Source organism: Poecilia formosa, unplaced genomic scaffold (genome assembly GCF_000485575.1).
Source record: "Poecilia formosa unplaced genomic scaffold, Poecilia_formosa-5.1.2 Scaffold169, whole genome shotgun sequence".
Taxonomy (NCBI): domain Eukaryota; kingdom Metazoa; phylum Chordata; class Actinopteri; order Cyprinodontiformes; family Poeciliidae; genus Poecilia; species Poecilia formosa.
In genome coordinates this window covers 1,371,209-1,389,086 of record NW_006800108.1, presented here as the reverse complement: position 1 = coordinate 1,389,086, position 17,878 = coordinate 1,371,209, and the positions used below count along the sequence as shown (strand labels likewise).

The window sequence follows — 17,878 nt, the reverse complement described above, 5'->3', positions numbered from 1 at the left end:
TGTACTGAATATAAGTAATTTTAATAATTGTAACAACTCAACTACTTTGATCACAATTTCTCTCCCATTTTAGCTTACTTTTGTTCATCTGACGTAACAACACAAAATATGACAAGGCAATCTCTGAAATATCAAAATACGTATAATTTTGGGATTGTTCTTAAAAGTAACAGCCATGTTGTTTTTGTTTTTAAGTTGATGTTTTGGATGTACAGGTTAACGTGATGTAACCATCGATAAGTGTCTTATTTTGGCACTTATTATTTTTGTGGATTTTACATTGAGATTCTAATTACGACACAGTATGCTTTTATTGAACTGAATAAAACAAGTATCTGAGCTAAATAAAATATATACTTTATAATTTGTTTTCCCAGGTTCAAAATAATTTTTCAGTTAAAATTTTTTGTTTGTTTCAAAAATAAAACCATAGATCCAATACAGAGAAACAGCCCTCAAGTGACTTAAAACATTTCTTTAAAAAAAAAAAAAAAAACAACAAAAAAACCCGGTCATAAATGTAGTGAATTTCAAATATATTTGATAACTCTGCACTAGCACAGCATACTTAAATACACCAAAAACTTCACAGGTTTGGTCAAATATGCAAAAGCAACACAACTTGCTGCTTTTGTGGTATACTAGCCCAATTTTCCTACATTTTTCCCAATATTTTGATAAGGTCAACTACAAAGATTGCATATAAAGTGAGCAGTCGAAGTCAAAAAAAAGAAATTTAGAAACACATTCAAACAGCCTGGAGAACAACTGACAAAGACCAATTTAAAAGATTACAAGATAATTTGACATTTTGTAGATTTGAAACCTTTGTAGTTTGTCCAGGAGGTTCTGCAAGATAAGTTTGTTTGCATTCAGTAATGGTTTGTGTACAAGCAACATGGGGCAATTATTGGATCCTAACAGTGTGATTGCGACATATAACTTATACATTTGTTGGATGTTTTGTTAACACTATATTTGCTCTTGTCACTAGAAATATACTTCAATCCTCACATGTTTCTGTTCTGGCAGCTGTTTTTGACATGAAGAGCTGTGTGTTATGGAAAATATTGGTCCAATAATAGCTTTTTTAAAAGATTTTTAGTTTTCTGATGAAAAAAAGTGTTTATTTCTGTCTTGTTGAATTAAAATAACTTGAGAGCTCTGATGCTGAAGTATTAAAGCTGCTGCTCTTTGTGTTTGCTGCTGGAAGGATGCTGTCCTTGTCTCGTTCGGTGGTGGGCGCCGTGGCCCGCGCTCCGGCTGCGGTCAGCCAAGGAGGCGTGACCACTCTCTGTCGATTCAACAGCACTGCACAGGTACATTGTCTGTTTCAATTAGAACCGTTAACTTTTAAAAAGCATATACAAAAAAATTATGTTTTTCTTTAAGCAGAGTGCTCCAAAGAAAACTAAATTTGGCCCACTGGCAGACGAGGACAGAATTTTCACAAATCTTTATGGCCGTCATGACTGGAGGTAACATGACTTTTACTTAATCCAGAACATCACAACGTTCATTCTGTACACTTGGGCAATCAAAATGATTTTAAAAAAGGAATAATTTACAATATTTACCTGCTTTTTGCTTCCCGGTAGGCTAAACGGGGCACTGAAGCGTGGCGACTGGTACAAAACCAAGGAGATCCTTTTGAAGGGGGTTGACTGGATTCTTAATGAGATCAAGGTTTCTGGCCTGCGGGGGAGAGGCGGAGCCGGGTTCCCTACTGGCATGAAGTGGAGTTTCATGAACAAGCCCAGTGACGGCCGGTCAGTACAGAGAGCCTGGCCGATTTACCTCTGATCTCCTCCTTATATTTTTTGTTTTAAAGCCTTCAATAATATAGAAATGGAGTCAAGAAAGTAATTATTATATTAGTAATCTGGGTTTAGGTTGAAGAGGGAAGTGAAATTGAATTAAAGTAAGTACAGCGAACGGTCTGTTGATTCCTTTTTGATTAACTGAATTTTTTTAATTTTTTTATTTATTTTACAGCATTTGTATAGTTTTGGCTTAATTACTGTTCATAGTGTGTTCTCTCGGCAAAGTTGCCTTTTTTGTGTAACGTGAGATTAATTGATTACAAAATGAGTTGATAATTTTAATAATCAATGAAATGATGATTTATCTGCTTAACTGTTTCAACCTTGTTCAAGACTTTTTTCACAGTTCCATTGTAAATGTTAGGTTCAGCTTTCTTTCCTTAAATGCAGCTAGAAATATTTGTTAAAATTTTTCTACTTGTATTTACTATTGAACCAATCATTGATTTCCTCAATAGCTGAAATGAAAACAAAGAATTTCATAAATGTTTATCAGTCAGTTAATCTATTAACTTCTCTCCTAGTTCGGTTCTTCTGCTCACATTCATGTTGTTGCTCTTACAGTTCAGTTTTATCCGATGGGAAACTGATTCTGCTTTCCATAATTGTTGCTGCTTTTCCTACGTGACTTGACCCAGTTTTGTGTCTGTATTTTAGGCCAAAGTATCTGGTGGTGAATGCAGATGAAGGAGAGCCTGGAACCTGCAAGGACAGAGAGATCATGAGGCACGACCCGCACAAGCTGGTGGAGGGCTGCCTGATCGCAGGCCGGGCCATGGGGGCTCGTGCTGCTTACATCTACATCAGAGGAGAGTTTTACAACGAGTCGTCCAACCTGCAGGTGAACGTGTGCACATTGACGCCGTGACAGAGTTCATTAAACAGCTGTTGTGTAATGCAGAAAGCATTAATTAAAAAATATGTATAAAACTATATCTATTGGTGTTAAACTTTCTAAATAATGAATAGTCAATTTTTTTAAGACGAAAGTGGCAAAAGGACATACAAACATTTCAGTATTGACATAAAATTACTGTGGAAACTACAAGTACAACTACAACTGTGGAAAAAATTAACCACTGCACTGAACCCCATTGAAAACCTCCTGGTTATTCCACCAAATATTGATTTCTGAATTCTTCCTGAATTAAAACATTAGGATTTTTGTTTTTAAATGAATATGAACTTGTTTTCTTTGCATTATTTGAAGCCTGATCTGTTTCGTTATTTTGACCTTTTCTCATTTTCTACAAATAAATACAAATTTTTTGCTTGGAATTTCAGAGACATGTCAGTAGTTCATAGAATAAAAGAACAAAGTTAATTTTACTTAAACATAAACCTATAAAGAGTAAAATCAGAGAAACTGATAATTTTAAGTGGTTTCTTATTTTTTTCCAGAGCTATATGTAATTGATTCTTCATAAATGGGTGTCTATTATTTGTCAAATTTTCCCTATTTCTACCAAATTTCAGAAATAAATTATTTGTTTTTTAGTAGTGGGATTTGATTAAACATTTTAATTAATCACATTTTTATTGAAAACTATATATATACAAAATAAGCAACGTTTTTTTTACTTAAAGAAACCCTTTTTTGTGCTAAATTATTGAACTCAACAACAGAGATATTTATTGTTTCAATCTTTTTATTTAGGTCAATCATTCATTATTTAGCTTTCAAAGTGTTTCATGAATCCAGGATCATTCATGTAACTTATTAAAAAAACACTTCTTTAGAAACGCTGACATCAGCATTCCTGCTGCTACATGTTTTGCATTAAAACAGTATTTGGGCTTGAATAGCTTCAACTCTTATTAGCACAACTTGTAAACAACAGTCATATATTTCAGATAATTTTTTGAAGCAAAAACACATTTTAAAAAAATTTGTTCTTAATTTTTTTTATTTGGCTTTTTGTTATATATATTCTATGCTGTTTGCAGGTTCATATTGACTGGTTTTATACCCAGAACTGTCCTTTGCTGGGATAAAGGAGGTTAAAAAGATTTTGGAAAATGATGAACTGGAAGTTCTTTCTGTCAAAATGCTTTGTTGTTTGTGAAACTGCTTCCAATAAATAAAGTCAGTTTAAAAAAAATTACTCTTCAGTGTGGCAAGAAAAGCCACTTTGTTGTTCATCGCTGTTGTTTGTGTTTGCGGTTGTCCGTCAGAAACATGAATACAAAAACAGAACACGATTTCAACTAAATGAAACGCGTTAAAATCTTTTCAATAAATGAATCAAAATGAACCCATCCTTCTCTTTCAGGTGGCCATCAATGAGGCGTATGCTGCTGGGCTGATTGGAAAGAACGCCTGCGGCTCTGGTTACGACTTTGATGTGTTTGTGATGCGTGGCGCCGGCGCGTACATCTGCGGAGAGGAAACCGCCCTCATCGAGTCCCTGGAGGGGAAGCAGGGCAAGCCGCGTCTCAAGCCTCCGTTCCCTGCAGATGTTGGTGAGTTCAGGCAGCAAACAACATCCGTACGTCCCAGTGGGTTCCTCCTGGCAACTCGCGCGTTTCCTCCTCTTGATGAAGGTGTGTTTGGTTGCCCGACGACTGTCGCCAACGTGGAGACGGTGTCCGTGGCGCCCACCATCTGTCGCCGTGGAGGGTCGTGGTTCGTGAGCTTCGGCAGGGAGAGAAACTCTGGCACAAAACTGTTCAACATCTCGGGTCACGTGAACCACCCCTGCACTGTGGAGGAGGAGATGTCCATCCCTCTGAAGGAGCTCATCGAGAGACACGCAGGTACGCATCAACGTGGCGGCTTTCGTTTTTTAAATCTGGGTGAAAACATCCAAATGGGTTTCCTGCATGGTTTTTAAACATCTGGGAAAGTCTGACATTTGATTTCAGCACTTTAAAGGTCTGAGTTTGGAAAAAATAAAGATTTTATTCCTTTAATTACACCGTCTAAATGTTAGCCTTCATTCAGTCCTTTTTGTCTCTCTCATGTCATTCCCTTCATTTTTATACGGCTGCAACTAACGATTATTTTAGTGATTGATTACTCTTTTGATTATTCTGACGATAAATCTGATGTAAAAAATTGGGACATTTGCTCCTTTTTGTGTCCACCTTTTAATGTGTTCTGCATCCTTTCACTGCTTTTGTCTTTCCGTCCTTTTTTTCTATTCACTTGCCCCATTTTTGCTTTCTTCTTTCATCCCTTCCTAACTTCTTTTATTTTCTGTGCCTTTTCCTCCTTCCTTCTTTCCTTGCATCATTCCCTTCATTCCTTTCTTCCTTTGTCCTTGCCTTCTTTCTGTTTCCCCTGTTGTTTCTTCCTTCATTCAGTCCGTTTATTTGCAGCCTCCATATTTAAAAAGGTGATGAACGTCAACATTTTCTATTTTTTATTGAACATAATTGAAAACCAGAGGTAGGCAGAGTAAAAAAAACCTTTTACTCAAGTAAAAGTAGAGCTATGTAAACATATTTTTACTCAAGTGACAATAAAAAACAGAGATTACTCAAATAAGAGTGAAAAAGTACAGAGTAACCGATCAAAACATTAATCATTTAACATTTAAAAATTACTTCAATTGGACCAAAATCTAAAGTTGCGTAAAAATTTTGGTATTTTAAGGACCAAAATAAAAGTAATTCATGTAAACAAAATAATTTTAAAACAACAATTTTCCAAAAATGTCAGTGTAAAACTTTAAAAACTGCAGGTGTGTGTCTTTGTCTGGTAAATTTGTGGTTAAAACAAACCAACATTTTACCATAAGAATAGCGATACTTCATAATAAAATAAATCAAGTAAAAGTAAAAAGTACAGTGTTGTAAAAATACTCCTAAAAGTACATATTTTCTAAAAAAAAGTTACTCAAGTAAACTGAGTGAGTGCAACTATAGTTATTACCCAAATCTGCTGAATTCTCGAGAAAAGTGTTTTTTTGTTGTTGTTTTTTTTGTCTGAAAAACAGGGAGGAGTCTTTCCTTAATGTGCGTTTTTAAATCTATTTCTTTGGAAGTGTAATTAAGTAGAAAGGTCACAAAGAGATGACCTAAATCCATCTGCCATGTTCTCCTTCAGCAGAACGGTCATAAAGTCAAAGATTAGGACGGCTTAACATAAGCGACTACATTTTTTTTTATTCCCAACTTAATTGAAAGCAACATCTGTGCGGTAGGTGGCGTTCGTGGAGGCTGGGATAACCTGCTGGCTGTAATCCCTGGAGGATCCTCAACTCCCCTTATCCCCAAGAAGGTCTGTGAAGAGGTGCTGATGGATTTCGACGGCCTCATTCAAGCCCAGACCGGCCTCGGCACGGCCGCTCTAATCGTCATGGACAAATCTGTGAGTCCGTCACCTCTGCAGAGCGACCAGACGCCGGTAGCATTGGTCATTGGTTGATTGGTGTCACTTTTCCAGACTGACGTCATCAGAGCCATCGCCCGACTGATCGAGTTCTACAAACATGAGAGTTGTGGCCAGTGCACACCATGCAGGGAGGGTAAATGCTTCTCATTAAGTTATTTTTTTTTAAGGATTTATTTTCATAAACAATAAAATAATATGTTTTGTTTTGGATGCTCTGGTTGATTTCTGCAGGAGTGGACTGGATGAATAAGATGATGTGGCGTTTTGTTCGTGGCGATGCGCGGCCGGCGGAGATCGATATGATCTGGGAGCTCAGCAAGCAGATCGAGGGACACACCATCTGCGCGCTGGGTGACGGTGCAGCGTGGCCCGTTCAGGTAAAGACATGTCGGAGAAGAGGAATCATTCCAACAGTCAGAGATAAAACCCAATTGCAGGAGGTTCTGTTGAGTCTCTGCGTTTTGGGAGAAATGTCTTAAAGTGTCCAGAACTTGTTTTAGTGGATTTCAGATGCGGGAAAAGAAATTCAGTTTGGAAAAATATTTTTATTCCCAGACTGAAGGTCTTCCAGCATTGCGTCTTTGCTCCTTCTTTGACTTGATGTTGCATGTTGAAGTGATATTGCGCATAAATAATCTCTTTTTTTGTGTTTTTAGGGATTAATCCGGCACTTCAGGCCCGTGATGGAAAGCCGAATCGCTGAATACCAGCAGCAGAAAAAGGCTGTGGCTTAAATCTCGTTCTCAACATATTGATTTCTTCATTCTGCCTCCAAACGCCCTTAACTTCATGTCTGTGAGAAATATTTAAACTAAGGATAACGTACTGTCTTTTTGCCTCATCGGGAAGCTTCGAGTGACACTTTTGTTGTGTTTGAAAATCCCAATAAAGATTTATTACCTGAAACTATTGGGTGATTTTAAGAGTTGAATTGTTTGTATTTTTCCTACTTTGGAGTTTTGGTATGTGGAAAAGAAAACTGATACTGAGATGCTAATATTCTTTATTTCAATCTTATGGAGTAGATTTATCCACATGAAAATACTTTAAATATTATTTTTGTTAATAATTCACAAAAATTGAAGAGTAGTAGGAGTTTTCAAGTAAACACTGTCTGATTTATGAAATAAATAGTAACTAAATTTGTAGGATATGTATTCTGGGTTAATACAAAATCTGTGAAAGAGTGAATTTAAAAGAAAGAAAAGAAATTTGAAAAATATAAGCAGAACATTTTGGATCTTTAAAGATGGTTTGTGGGGGATTACGTTGATGTTGACAGGAATCATGAAAGTTGAAGTACTGCTAAAATAGTATCTGTATTTAAGGTGTAAAGACATAAATCTGATTATAACCACTATATTGAGTTATTTTCTGTTTGAGCAAAGATATTAGGTCTTTACCTTTGACACTGTTTTTCATCACAAAATTGATTTCCAGTGTTTCATTCAGACATTATCAGAAGAGCCAGTTCAACAACATAGTACCCGATGAAAGATATGGCTCTCATTTTTTAGATGGATTAGGAACCGCGAGAATACCTACCAGTGTGAGAGAAACAGTTTTTTAGGAACTATGATGTCTTTAGGATAAGATGGTGCTGGAAGGGTAATTTTTCTACATTTAGTTGCAAAACAATCACAAATTTCAATGCATTTAAAAGGATTGTGTGTGACAGACCACCATAGAGCATAAATAGAAAGCTGAGAAATGTGGCATGAAGTTTTATTCATCCTCTTCTTACTTCTCAATAAAATCTGTGGAAAACAATTGCTTCCAAAAATGTAACTAGTAAATTGATTCCATCTGTGTAGTTTAATCTGAGTATGAATACGGCTGTTCCAATTCTCAATAGTCAACTAGCATCAAGAAACACTTCAGGCAGATCCAGGTAACTGTTGTGGAAAATTACAAAGAAACCTGAGCAACCTTTTTGGGAAAAAAAATTAAGTACTAATTTACTCTTTTTTTTTTTGAGTAATTTTATTGTGAAGTATTTCTACTCTTACTTGAGTTAAATAATACTCTACTCATTATGAGCGACTTCTCTGAATGAAGAACAAGTTTGTTTTAACCAAAATAATTACCAGACACAGACACTAGCCTGCAGCTTTTTGTTTAAATTTGATCAGTTATACGTTGAAAAGAAAATGGATTTTTGCCTGATTTTATTTTGTAATTTTGTTATTTATATGAATTGCTTTCATTTTGAGCTTTAAAATATCAATATTCCCCATATTTTTATACTTTAGTCTGATATATATATATTTTTAAATATGATGTGATTGATGTTTTGATCATCAATCATTTCTGCTACCTTCTATTACTTATTAAAAATGTTACTAAGTATTTTAGTAGGCTTTTTACTAAATAATTATTTCACTCTTAATTTCTTGAATGGCTACTTTTTATTTTTTACTTGAGTAAAAATAAGCTGAAGTAATGCTACTCTTGAGTACAATTTTTGGACACTAAATATCAGTGCCGTATAATGTCTATGGCTCTGCTCTAGCTTTGTAGTGGTGAACTCTAATCTCGCGAGACTTTCTATTCCCATGTCACGTGACGGGGGCTAAACAACGGCTTCGTTTCCGTGGACGCTGCAGATGGTGCAAAAGCAAGTTTGGATTTGTTTTAAGTGAATGATTGATCATTTAACCATCGCATAAATTATACAACGGGCATAGAAAATGTTTTTTAATTCAATTATTTTTTAAGTTCAAACCAAATGGCGTAGCTTGTGCTGCGTGCTGCCCTGCGTGGTCCTCCATCGTGGTGCAACGGTTATCATAATTTTACAACGTTTTCTATTTATCGCAATCTTGGATGCTAAAGAATTTACGCCCGAGTAGAGATATAACGCAGTTATAACGTGTTTAGTTGTCCTTTTAATAATGGATAACTAAAATTTTGTGCTTATCTTACAGTTTGATGTGGATCTGAGCTCGGTGAAAGCATCAAGATGGAAATGAAAATAGAGCAAGTGGTTGTTGGAAATGAAATGAAGTCCTCTTCTGCAGAGACCAAATCTGACCCTGTGGGCGACCCTGAGTACTGTAAGCTGATATTTACTGTACTATCACTACAAAGAACATGTAAACACATAAGTCTCCTTTGTCTTATTTGTAAGCTTTTAGAGTATAACCTAATATTGGAACATTTTAGGCTGAATTAGTAACCTTCATTGGTCTTCTTCTTTTTCAAAATATACAGGTTTCTCTGTTCATGAGTGACACCTGTTTATTAAGGTGGACTTCCCCATTGCTTGCCCCATTGATGTTTTTATTTTGTGTTATTCCCTCAAAGATGTATTCTTAAATTCGGAAGAGGTGGTTGAAATGTATTCTTTGATGTGTTGTAGAAATCAAAGTTCAGACCTAGATGAAATGAAATGAAGTAAAATGTCAAAGAAAAAATAAAATAATTAAGAAGGATATCATACTGTCTCATTCACTTAGAGACATACATATCTAAACCGACTTTAATCCAAAGTTAAAATTGATTTCTACAAAATAATGATAATTAAAGAAAAATATTTAATGTAAAGTAAGTGATTGCATAAATATTCACCTGTTACAATCAGTGTTTAGATTAAGTTAGTGATCTCCCACATGCATTTTAGCAAACTGTAGTCGAGTTAATCATTCTTTATTTGTAAAACCAATGAAAAAAAGGTAAAAGGAAAAATGTAAATGTGGGTGAATACTTTTAATAAACACGTTACTAAACATGAACTACTTTCTAAGTCTGTCGTCTGCACTACAGATCACCATGAGAGTCTGCAGTGTTTCCATTGCCTGATCACTTTCAGAGACCTCAAATCCAAGGAGAGACACATCAAGAGGAACCATCGGGACGAGTACAAGCGTCAACTACAGCAGGTATAAAAACCATAAAAATGGAAAATGTCTCAAAAATATTTCAGTAAACTCTCCAATCCATATAAAAAAAATTATAATTTATCAAAATTTCTACCCCAATAAAGTATTACCCTAAAAATTAACATTAGTATCAAATAATCTTCAGTGAAATTCAGGTGCAGAAATTTTTAAGAAATTGTTGGGAAGCTAATTTAAAAAATAAATAAATAACACATTTACTACCATAGTTTTATTATTTTTTAGATGTATTATTTGTGGGATAGTACTGTTATAACAAAGTTGTAAGTTGTTTATAAACAGACCTGAGTAGGGATTATGATTTTTTTAGTCCAAAATTTGAGCAGCCTTTTACCTGCATATGCATGTAGGTAAACAAATATGTTAAGTTAATTTATTTCAGTAATTGGACTCAAATGGTGAAAATCTTAAACAGGTCTTTTGCACATGAAGTGATTTATTTGAAGCACTTGTTTCTGTAAATTTTGATAAATGGAATTATAACTAATAAAACCCCAAAATAAGTCACAAAAATAAGAGACCAATTAAAAAAATAAATGTTTGTACAGAAATGTGATGTTATGGTTTAGATATTTGGAGTAAGGACTAGTGACCTGTCCAGTAGACCATTCACTGTTGCCAAATTTGCAACTTTGTCACTAAATTTAGTGACTTTTCAGCAATCGCCAGTGACTTTCTTCTGAGGTTTGGGAGACTTTCTCATTTAGATTGCAGTGTGTGAGTAAGTCCAGCCTATTGTTGGGGGTGTGAGTGCCGAAGAAAAATAAATATGTAATGTACTCTGATTACTTTTCCCTGTAGTGTTAGCACTCCATGAAAGAGCACAGAGTTATACAGCCTTATACTGGTGAAAATAATTTAAACTTTAGGTTGTCAAAACTAAAACCAATTCCAGCTTTTTTCTTTGGACTGCCAACAAAAGAACAGATAAAAAAAGTAACTTTGTAATTGAATCACGCAATGGTAAAGCTGCCGTTGACCCTGCTCTGCAAAAGCTGTAAACATTATTCAAAATTTATCATGTTGCTTTTGCACTATCATGTTTTTTTTGTTGCACTAAAATAAATCATTGCAATTGATTCACAGCCTCAGTCACTGATTCACCTCCTCCAATATCTGTGCCTCAGATAACTGTCTTTTAGGTATATTTGATATTATGCAAGACTGATTTATGTAGTGTAATTCAGGAAAATAATTTATATTACACAAACAAATTTAGAGTAATTTTAATCACTTTTTGTCTTGCCAACTTTTGATATTCTCTTCTTCTACTCCCCATAAAATATGCAAATTAGGCAGTGATGTCATCTAACAACTTTTAGGACAGCCCATAGGTTTTTTTCTTGGCAACAGTGAGACCATTGTTGACATCCTCCACAAAGAGGCCCAGGAAGCTGGCTGTTCAGTGCTGCATCCAAACATAATGTTAAAACATTAAGTAGGAGGAAAAACTATGGTTGGAAAAGTAACCATACAAGTAACCTACAAGGCTCAATACAGCCATGTTTTTCCGTGTTTAGTTTGAACAAGCTGCAAATTTGTTAGTCTGTTGAAGCAAACTATTGAACGTTAGTTCAGAAAGTTCAGATGTCTGATTATTTGCTTAATATTAATTTGCTGCCTATTTTAAGCATCAGCCTGTTTCCATTCATCCATGCATGCATACTCTAGTTTCATGTTCTATAATTAAAGCCTGAACACAGCACACCTTTATGCCACAAATAAATAGTGAAACTTGAGAAAGAACAGACTGAGTATTAAGAAAATATGAGTCTGAAACAGGAAGGATTTGCATTTTTTTCAAATTATTTTCTTTTTGCAGAATAATACTCTGTTCATGTGCTACAAGTGCAACAGCTCTTTCTCCACGACTGCGGAGCTCAGCCAGCACCAACCTACACATTTTACCGAAGAAAAGCCATTTTCCTGCTCGCTCTGTCAGGAAAGATTCAGCACGTTTACCGAGGTTGGAAAGCTGCTTCTTCTAATGTTTTACATGTTCGCCATAAATTGTGAGCTGTGCTGATCGGTTGTCGTCTTACAGCTGAACCAACACAGACGGAAGGATTGTGGGGAGCGGCGTTTTCTTTGCGTCGACTGCGGCGCCAGGTTCCCCGTTCCCTTTCGACTCCGCAAACATCGCATCGCAATGCATCCCGAGAAAGAGGCTGCAGCCGATGACGTCGACATGTTTCAGTGCTGTAAATGTGGTGTTGTGTTCCAGACGGAAGACGAGCTCCTGCAGCATCAGGAGGAAACCTCTGACTGCGATCTTGAGGAGTCACGTGGCAAAAAGCGGGCCTGTGAGCCTACGCTTTCTTCCGAAGAGGTGGAAGTTGATAAGAAAATCAAGCAGGAAGATGTTGCAAAAGAACACAGTGACTCGAATTCGTCTGCGAAGTGTAAAATTCCCTGTCCTGAAGACGACTGTAATTGGATGTTTGCCACAGTTGAAGCTTTGCGAGCTCACAAAAAAGAACTGCATCGCTCTCGTCCTCTGAAAGCTCCCAGCTCTGAATACCCCTGCCTTACCTGCGGGAAGAGCTTTGCAAGAGAAAGTACTCTAAAGGCTCATCAAAACTCCCATATTAAGACGGAGAAGGCTGTTGAAAAGAGATGATGGAGGAGGAGAAAACTTCCTCCTTTGGTGTCGTATCATCATGTCATTCATGTTGCTTGGTGAAGAATTTCAGCATGATATTTTAGAATAAGTTTATGAAGCAGAATTGTGCATCACATTGCCGATTGTTTCAGGAACGTTATTTATTTTTTCCTTTTAACCAGGGTTCGAATGGGTACTTGAAATCCTTGAAAATTCTTGAATTTCAATTAGGTGCAAGGTAGTGGAATGTATTATAAGCCTGGTGGCCCGCCAGGCTTATAATACATTGGGGGAAACCCTGAGGCGTTTTCAAGGTTTGGAAAGTGCTTCATTTCTGTAAAAAAAAAAAAAAAAAAATCCTTAAAAGTGCTTGATATTGTATTCGCACAGTTTTGTAATAAACATTTAGGAGAAAAGACTCCTTAACTGAAAGTCAAGTGATTATTTATGCCGTGTCTGAGCATTTAATTAGAGCAAACCAATGTGTTAAATGTAATGAATATTTATACTCACAATGGCTCAATAATTTAAATAAATTTGGTATTTTATTTGTGTTAAAGTTCTTGAAATTGGGAGATTTATTTTCTTAAATTTTTGTTTTGTTGTCAGACCAATCAGGTGTCTGAGAAAGAATTTTTAAAACATAAAATTTTGTTAGTTTAGTTTATTTAGTCCCTTACATTTAGGATACTATCACAAAACATTCATAACGGTAATAAATGATGCCATATAATAGTGAATTGGAACTGTCTTTAATTCATTTGTATTGTTTTATTGGAAAAGTTTGAAAGCTTATCTTGAAAATGCCTAAAAAGTGCTTGAATTTTATTGTTGGAAAAGTGTACAAACCCTGCTTAACAAAATGCCCTACACTGAAAACCTGCCCTTCTGTGTGTAAATAATCAGGATTTATTTTTTACAAAGCAACAACCTCATAAAAGTCATTGTTCATGTTGCCTTCGTTTTATCCTAAAAGTTTGATATTGATAGTGAAATAGCAAAGTGATTCTTCTTTGCGTTGTGGGAAATACTTTGTAGTTAAGTATTTGATTTTAGCAAAAATGTGCAAACGTGGCATTGGCACTGTATCTCATAACAACCATAATAAAATATGTTTAAAAAAAACAGCTCCATTTATAGAACTCTGCACCAATAAGCGTTTTTTGTCTTTATGTTTCTGCATCAAAGTAATTGGTGTCACTTCAGAGTTTACCTTAATATCAATTAATTCCTTATGATGCAAATTATTTTGTGAAGTACACCACTCCTTTTTGAAACTAATAGCATGATACCATGGGTATGGTGCTCTTTGGCTTGTGGGCTTATTTTCTATAAATATGACATAAGACATCAATTTTAGTTTTATCAGATTGCCAGGTCACCACTCCAAAAATTAAGGGCTCTGTCTTCTGATTTGAGCAATTTGAGCTTTCCCAAATTGGTTAAAGGCATATTAATCCTTGTGCATGTGAAGAATTTGGCTAAACTAATATTATTCCTTGCTTGCTTTCACTAAATAAAAATCCAGTCAATGTATTTATAATGAAAAGTTTCATATTGATATGTATTAATGTGGGTGGGACCTGTACCCCGTTCAAGCTTAAATTACTATTATTTTTCTCTGCTATGCCCAAATAAGACATTTTAGACAAATTAAGACCAGTGTTTAAGTGAGTCTGGATGGAAGCATTTCAAAATAATTTAATTTCCACAATGTGGAATTCAATCACAATTAATTCAAAGTCTGTGATTATTTTCAATATGTTTAAAAAGCAAACCAAACTCTAGCTGTGTCAACAGCAATGCATTCATGCTTGAAATGTTTTATTGTCATGTATGACAATAAAACATTGTCATACATGACAATGTTTGACAATTGTCATGTATGTATGTCATGTATATATAAACACATATAAATGTGTTTATATCACATTTAATTATTTTATTCTTTTACTACTATTCAATTTCTCTGTAGTATCTTAAAAATGACATGAAAACATACAGGTCTTTATACTGTTTATTTTTTATAGTATTTTATACTTTTATAAAAACCCATAGGGACAAGTGTTGCAAATTAGCTCACTATAATACAGTTTGTCAGTGATTGTGTGTCTGTCTCTATCAGTTAAATTTGATAAATAAATAAATAAATAAATAAATAAATAAATAAATACACAAATAAATTCATGACCTGCAATTAAAAAAACATAAGAAGCTCAAACATATGTTAGCATTTTTAGTAGAAATCAAAGTTTTCAGCCTTTATTTAAGCAAATGCTATTTCTATTATTTTAAATTCGTCACACAAGTAAAAACAAAAAAACTAAAACGAAAACAACAAAACACCAAAAACAGCTCATTTTAAAAGCAAAGTCGCCCACGTCGTCGAACGTCGAGCAGCTCCGGCGACGTTCGTCTACCCATGATGCACCTATCTCGCGCCTTTGCATCGAGGAGACCCATCTTGCCTCGCGCACCGCTGCAGTGATCCTCTGCCCGCGCGCTGTCTCCGTTGTTGTAGTAAATATAATGGCGGCCTCGGGAGGCGGATTATCGTCTCCTTCCAGTACCGCTGGGCTGAGTTCTCAGGCACCGCCGGCCCGGGCTCGCTTCCCAGGTCGTCCGTTAACGGGTCGCAGCAGGCTGCGCTCGGGAAAACGGACCAGACGCGGAAGATTGGGCTCGGACTACGGAGAGCTGGTCGCAGCCGGGCCGAGGCCCGTCAACACCGGCCTTGCGTTCGGCGAGGATCCGTCCCTGCTGCGGCTGCTGGGGGTGGCTGAGAAGCACGGTCGGCGGAGGGATGTGGGCTTCGACTCCAGCAATAGCGAGGAGGTGAGTCGGCTAGATGAAAAACCGTGCCATTTAAATTCAGAATAAGCACTCCCTGCGATGTTAAAACACAAATTTGTTATGTTTGTTATATAAAGCACAGTTTAGCTTATGTGCAGCTAGCTAGCTACAAACATAACACATAGTAGCATTGTAGCACGAAGCTGTTTGCCTGCAGGGAATGTTTCATATGGGATTACTAGCGATTGTTTTCGTGTGATTATTCTGCATGTATTAATACTCTGCTGTGCGGAACTGGTATAGGAAGTAGCATCTGAGGTATAAATATCCGTCCAGTCGAGTGTTTGCTTTAAAAGCAGATAAGGCGGAAACTTTGGCGGTATGAGCACAGCAGTAAAGGCTTTTTGTTGGTGGCAACCATTCTTTGGCATCCTGTGAATATTGGTTTTTCCACGCGGGTTTGCTAAGAGCTGCTCTCCGGTGATTTTGGTCGTTGTTTAAACGTTTTGTTACTTTCCACGTTGGAGTTTATGTCAGCTGACTGCTCGGTGTTTTTTAACGTCAGCTGAACGTCGGCAGCAGCGGGAGGAAAGCAAAGGTTTAATTAACCTTATATAGAGTCTGTGAAGCCAGTCCTACAACACGTTAGGAGCATTTCAGAGTAAATTGAAGGATGTCTGCAGTTGGTTAATGATCAGACAAAGGCTAGGAAGGGTTTCATGTTAATCCTTTTCTGGCATCAAATCGCCTGCAAAGAAAAGTTGATGTTTTCTCAAGAGAATCGTGTTTTGAGTTGCTGTAACAACTTACAATTTGTGTCAAAATAATATCTCTTGAAGATGCTACTTTAATTCATTCTGGTAAAAATGCTAACACGTTTTTTTTCTTTAATTCAAAATTATTTACACCATTCTCTGTAACCTATGGACACTCTTTTGTGTAATTGCTGAGCTGTTTCTTCTACACATTTTTGACCATTTGTCTTTGTATTGGACTACAAATCTTTGAGGCTAGGAGGCCTCCTTGCCATCACCCTAATCATTAGCTCCCTCTACAGATTTTTTTTGTTCTGGATTCAAGCCAGGACTCTGGTTGGGCCTCTGTAAAACATTAATGTTCCAGTCATAAGAAACATGTTAACTAAATAGAAAGATTACCTTAAATGTAAAGCTGCCTAATTGTATATTTACCATAACTTTTAACTTTTTTTTTTGTTTTTTGTTTTTAAGGAGTCTAGTGTTGGGTATATTTTCGTTGATTGTCTCTACACGAACAAATACTGACATATCAGACCTTTTCTCCTTATCTATTGAATAAATCACGTCTAGGAACTCTCTAATATGTTCATTGTTTCAATTGATCAAACATGAGTATCATCTACAATTCACTTTCTTAGTTCAATTTAAATTATTTTAAGGTTGGCAACAAATACTTCAACAATACATTCATACAACAGATAAAGAAGCAAAGAGAAAAAAATAAAGGGGGAAAAACAAATAATGAAAGAAAGAAGCAGAAAAGCAAAGCAATGAAATAATTTTATATCTTCATTTTCTGTTGATTTCAAAACGACCACCTTTATCAAATAACCTGCTGGATATTTTGTTTTATTTGTTTTAGTAATCTGAGGGGGGAAATAACCAGAAGGTCAGACCTTTAATGAAACTGGAAAATGTATCAAACAGGAAAAACTTGGTCAGTTTTACAAGAAAATACAAAACAGAAGGTGAGATGACTTCCATCTGTATGGACACATGAATCCTGCAGTCAGATTGGATGCAGTAAATTAATGTCTTTCCTGTCTGACATCAGAAAGACTTTACTGATGCAATCTCTTTGGAGTTGACTGAAATAGTCACATGACTCTCGCTCGTAATGATGCTCATGTGCAGCTCTCCACATCTCCTGATACTGTGCCGTGTTCTTTGTTGCTGGATAATTCAAGAGTTTTTACTTCTGAACACTCTGAAGATTGTTTACATTTGAGATGGATGTAAGTATTATGAATTATCGGCTGCTGAGAAAAGTAATTAAGGAGTCCTTTTGCTAACTGCAGCTGTCTGCAGATAAATATCTATCCTTACTAGAACTGTGCATTGCTTCAGAAATAAATTATGGAAATCTTGCAAACTGAAATTTAAATGTTGCACAGGCAGAAAAAGTGTGAACCGTTTAGTTTACTGCTGAGTCACAAATGGGGAAAAAAAAAATTCAGTTGCTGTGTCAAAACTACACTGATGAAACAGGGGAGTAACAGCAGAGAGCCAGGCTGCAGATGCTGAGATGCAGTTTCTGTTGGGCGAGTACCTGAAAATCAAATCATGAAGAGAACTGACTCATCTTCAGTAACATGCACATTTGTGGTTTATCGGGTAATTTCAGGGACAAACAACAGAACCGTGCTCAGATTTTAGTGAAATCT

At 36.0% G+C, this 17,878-nt stretch overlaps 3 protein-coding genes and 1 long non-coding RNA gene across 7 annotated transcripts in view; all 4 read left to right on the top strand.

Annotated features, from left to right (window-relative positions):
• LOC107837716 (uncharacterized) overlaps positions 1-13,678 on the top strand; it is a 17,105-nt gene extending 3,427 nt beyond the window's left edge. Inside the window, exons 2-3 of the long non-coding RNA XR_001663759.1 lie at positions 7,977-7,986; positions 13,667-13,678. This is a non-coding gene — a long non-coding RNA (uncharacterized LOC107837716). The remainder of the gene's footprint in view (positions 1-7,976; positions 7,987-13,666) is intronic.
• On the top strand, positions 1,182-7,085 carry ndufv1 (NADH:ubiquinone oxidoreductase core subunit V1). The gene is made up of 10 exons (XM_007564950.2): positions 1,182-1,319; positions 1,396-1,478; positions 1,599-1,769; positions 2,481-2,664; positions 4,097-4,286; positions 4,368-4,580; positions 5,972-6,138; positions 6,214-6,295; positions 6,394-6,539; positions 6,819-7,085. Exons 1-10 carry the CDS (start codon positions 1,215-1,217, stop codon positions 6,894-6,896), a joined length of 1,419 nt encoding a protein of 472 aa, XP_007565012.1. The 5' UTR covers positions 1,182-1,214; the 3' UTR covers positions 6,897-7,085.
• On the top strand, positions 8,679-12,986 carry LOC103146866 (zinc finger protein 583-like). 3 transcript variants are annotated; one of them, XM_007564949.2, is made up of 5 exons: positions 8,679-8,779; positions 9,090-9,218; positions 9,928-10,043; positions 11,884-12,027; positions 12,106-12,986. In XM_007564949.2, the coding sequence occupies exons 2-5, from the start codon at positions 9,125-9,127 to the stop codon at positions 12,679-12,681; spliced, it is 930 nt and encodes a 309-aa protein (XP_007565011.1). In that variant the 5' UTR covers positions 8,679-8,779; positions 9,090-9,124; the 3' UTR covers positions 12,682-12,986. The 3 variants fall into 3 exon arrangements, with proteins under 3 accessions (XP_007565011.1, XP_016533394.1, XP_016533393.1); XM_016677908.1 differs by having other exon boundaries at positions 8,712-8,800; XM_016677907.1 differs by having other exon boundaries at positions 8,712-9,218.
• A 1,415-nt stretch (positions 13,679-15,093) lies between the features above and the next one.
• Positions 15,094-17,878, top strand: part of kmt2ba (lysine (K)-specific methyltransferase 2Ba) — a 37,696-nt gene continuing 34,911 nt past the window's right edge. For both annotated transcript variants that reach the window (XM_007564948.2, XM_016677906.1), the window contains exon 1: positions 15,094-15,498. In XM_007564948.2, coding sequence (XP_007565010.1) covers positions 15,193-15,498 — 306 coding nt within the window. In that variant the 5' untranslated portion in view covers positions 15,094-15,192. The remainder of the gene's footprint in view (positions 15,499-17,878) is intronic.

Excerpts from the sequence above, each read along its gene's own strand:
- ndufv1 (XM_007564950.2), top strand. The coding sequence starts at position 1,215 with ATGCTGTCCTTGTCTCGTTCGGTGGTGGGCGCCGTGGCCCGCGCTCCG. Across the intron at positions 1,770-2,480 it reads AACAAGCCCAGTGACGGCCG|GCCAAAGTATCTGGTGGTGA; the intron begins GTCAGTACAGAG and ends TCTGTATTTTAG. Across the intron at positions 6,540-6,818 it reads GTGCAGCGTGGCCCGTTCAG|GGATTAATCCGGCACTTCAG; the intron begins GTAAAGACATGT and ends TTGTGTTTTTAG.
- LOC103146866 (XM_007564949.2), top strand. The coding sequence starts at position 9,125 with ATGGAAATGAAAATAGAGCAAGTGGTTGTTGGAAATGAAATGAAGTCC. Across the intron at positions 9,219-9,927 it reads TGTGGGCGACCCTGAGTACT|ATCACCATGAGAGTCTGCAG; the intron begins GTAAGCTGATAT and ends TCTGCACTACAG. Across the intron at positions 10,044-11,883 it reads ACAAGCGTCAACTACAGCAG|AATAATACTCTGTTCATGTG; the intron begins GTATAAAAACCA and ends TTCTTTTTGCAG.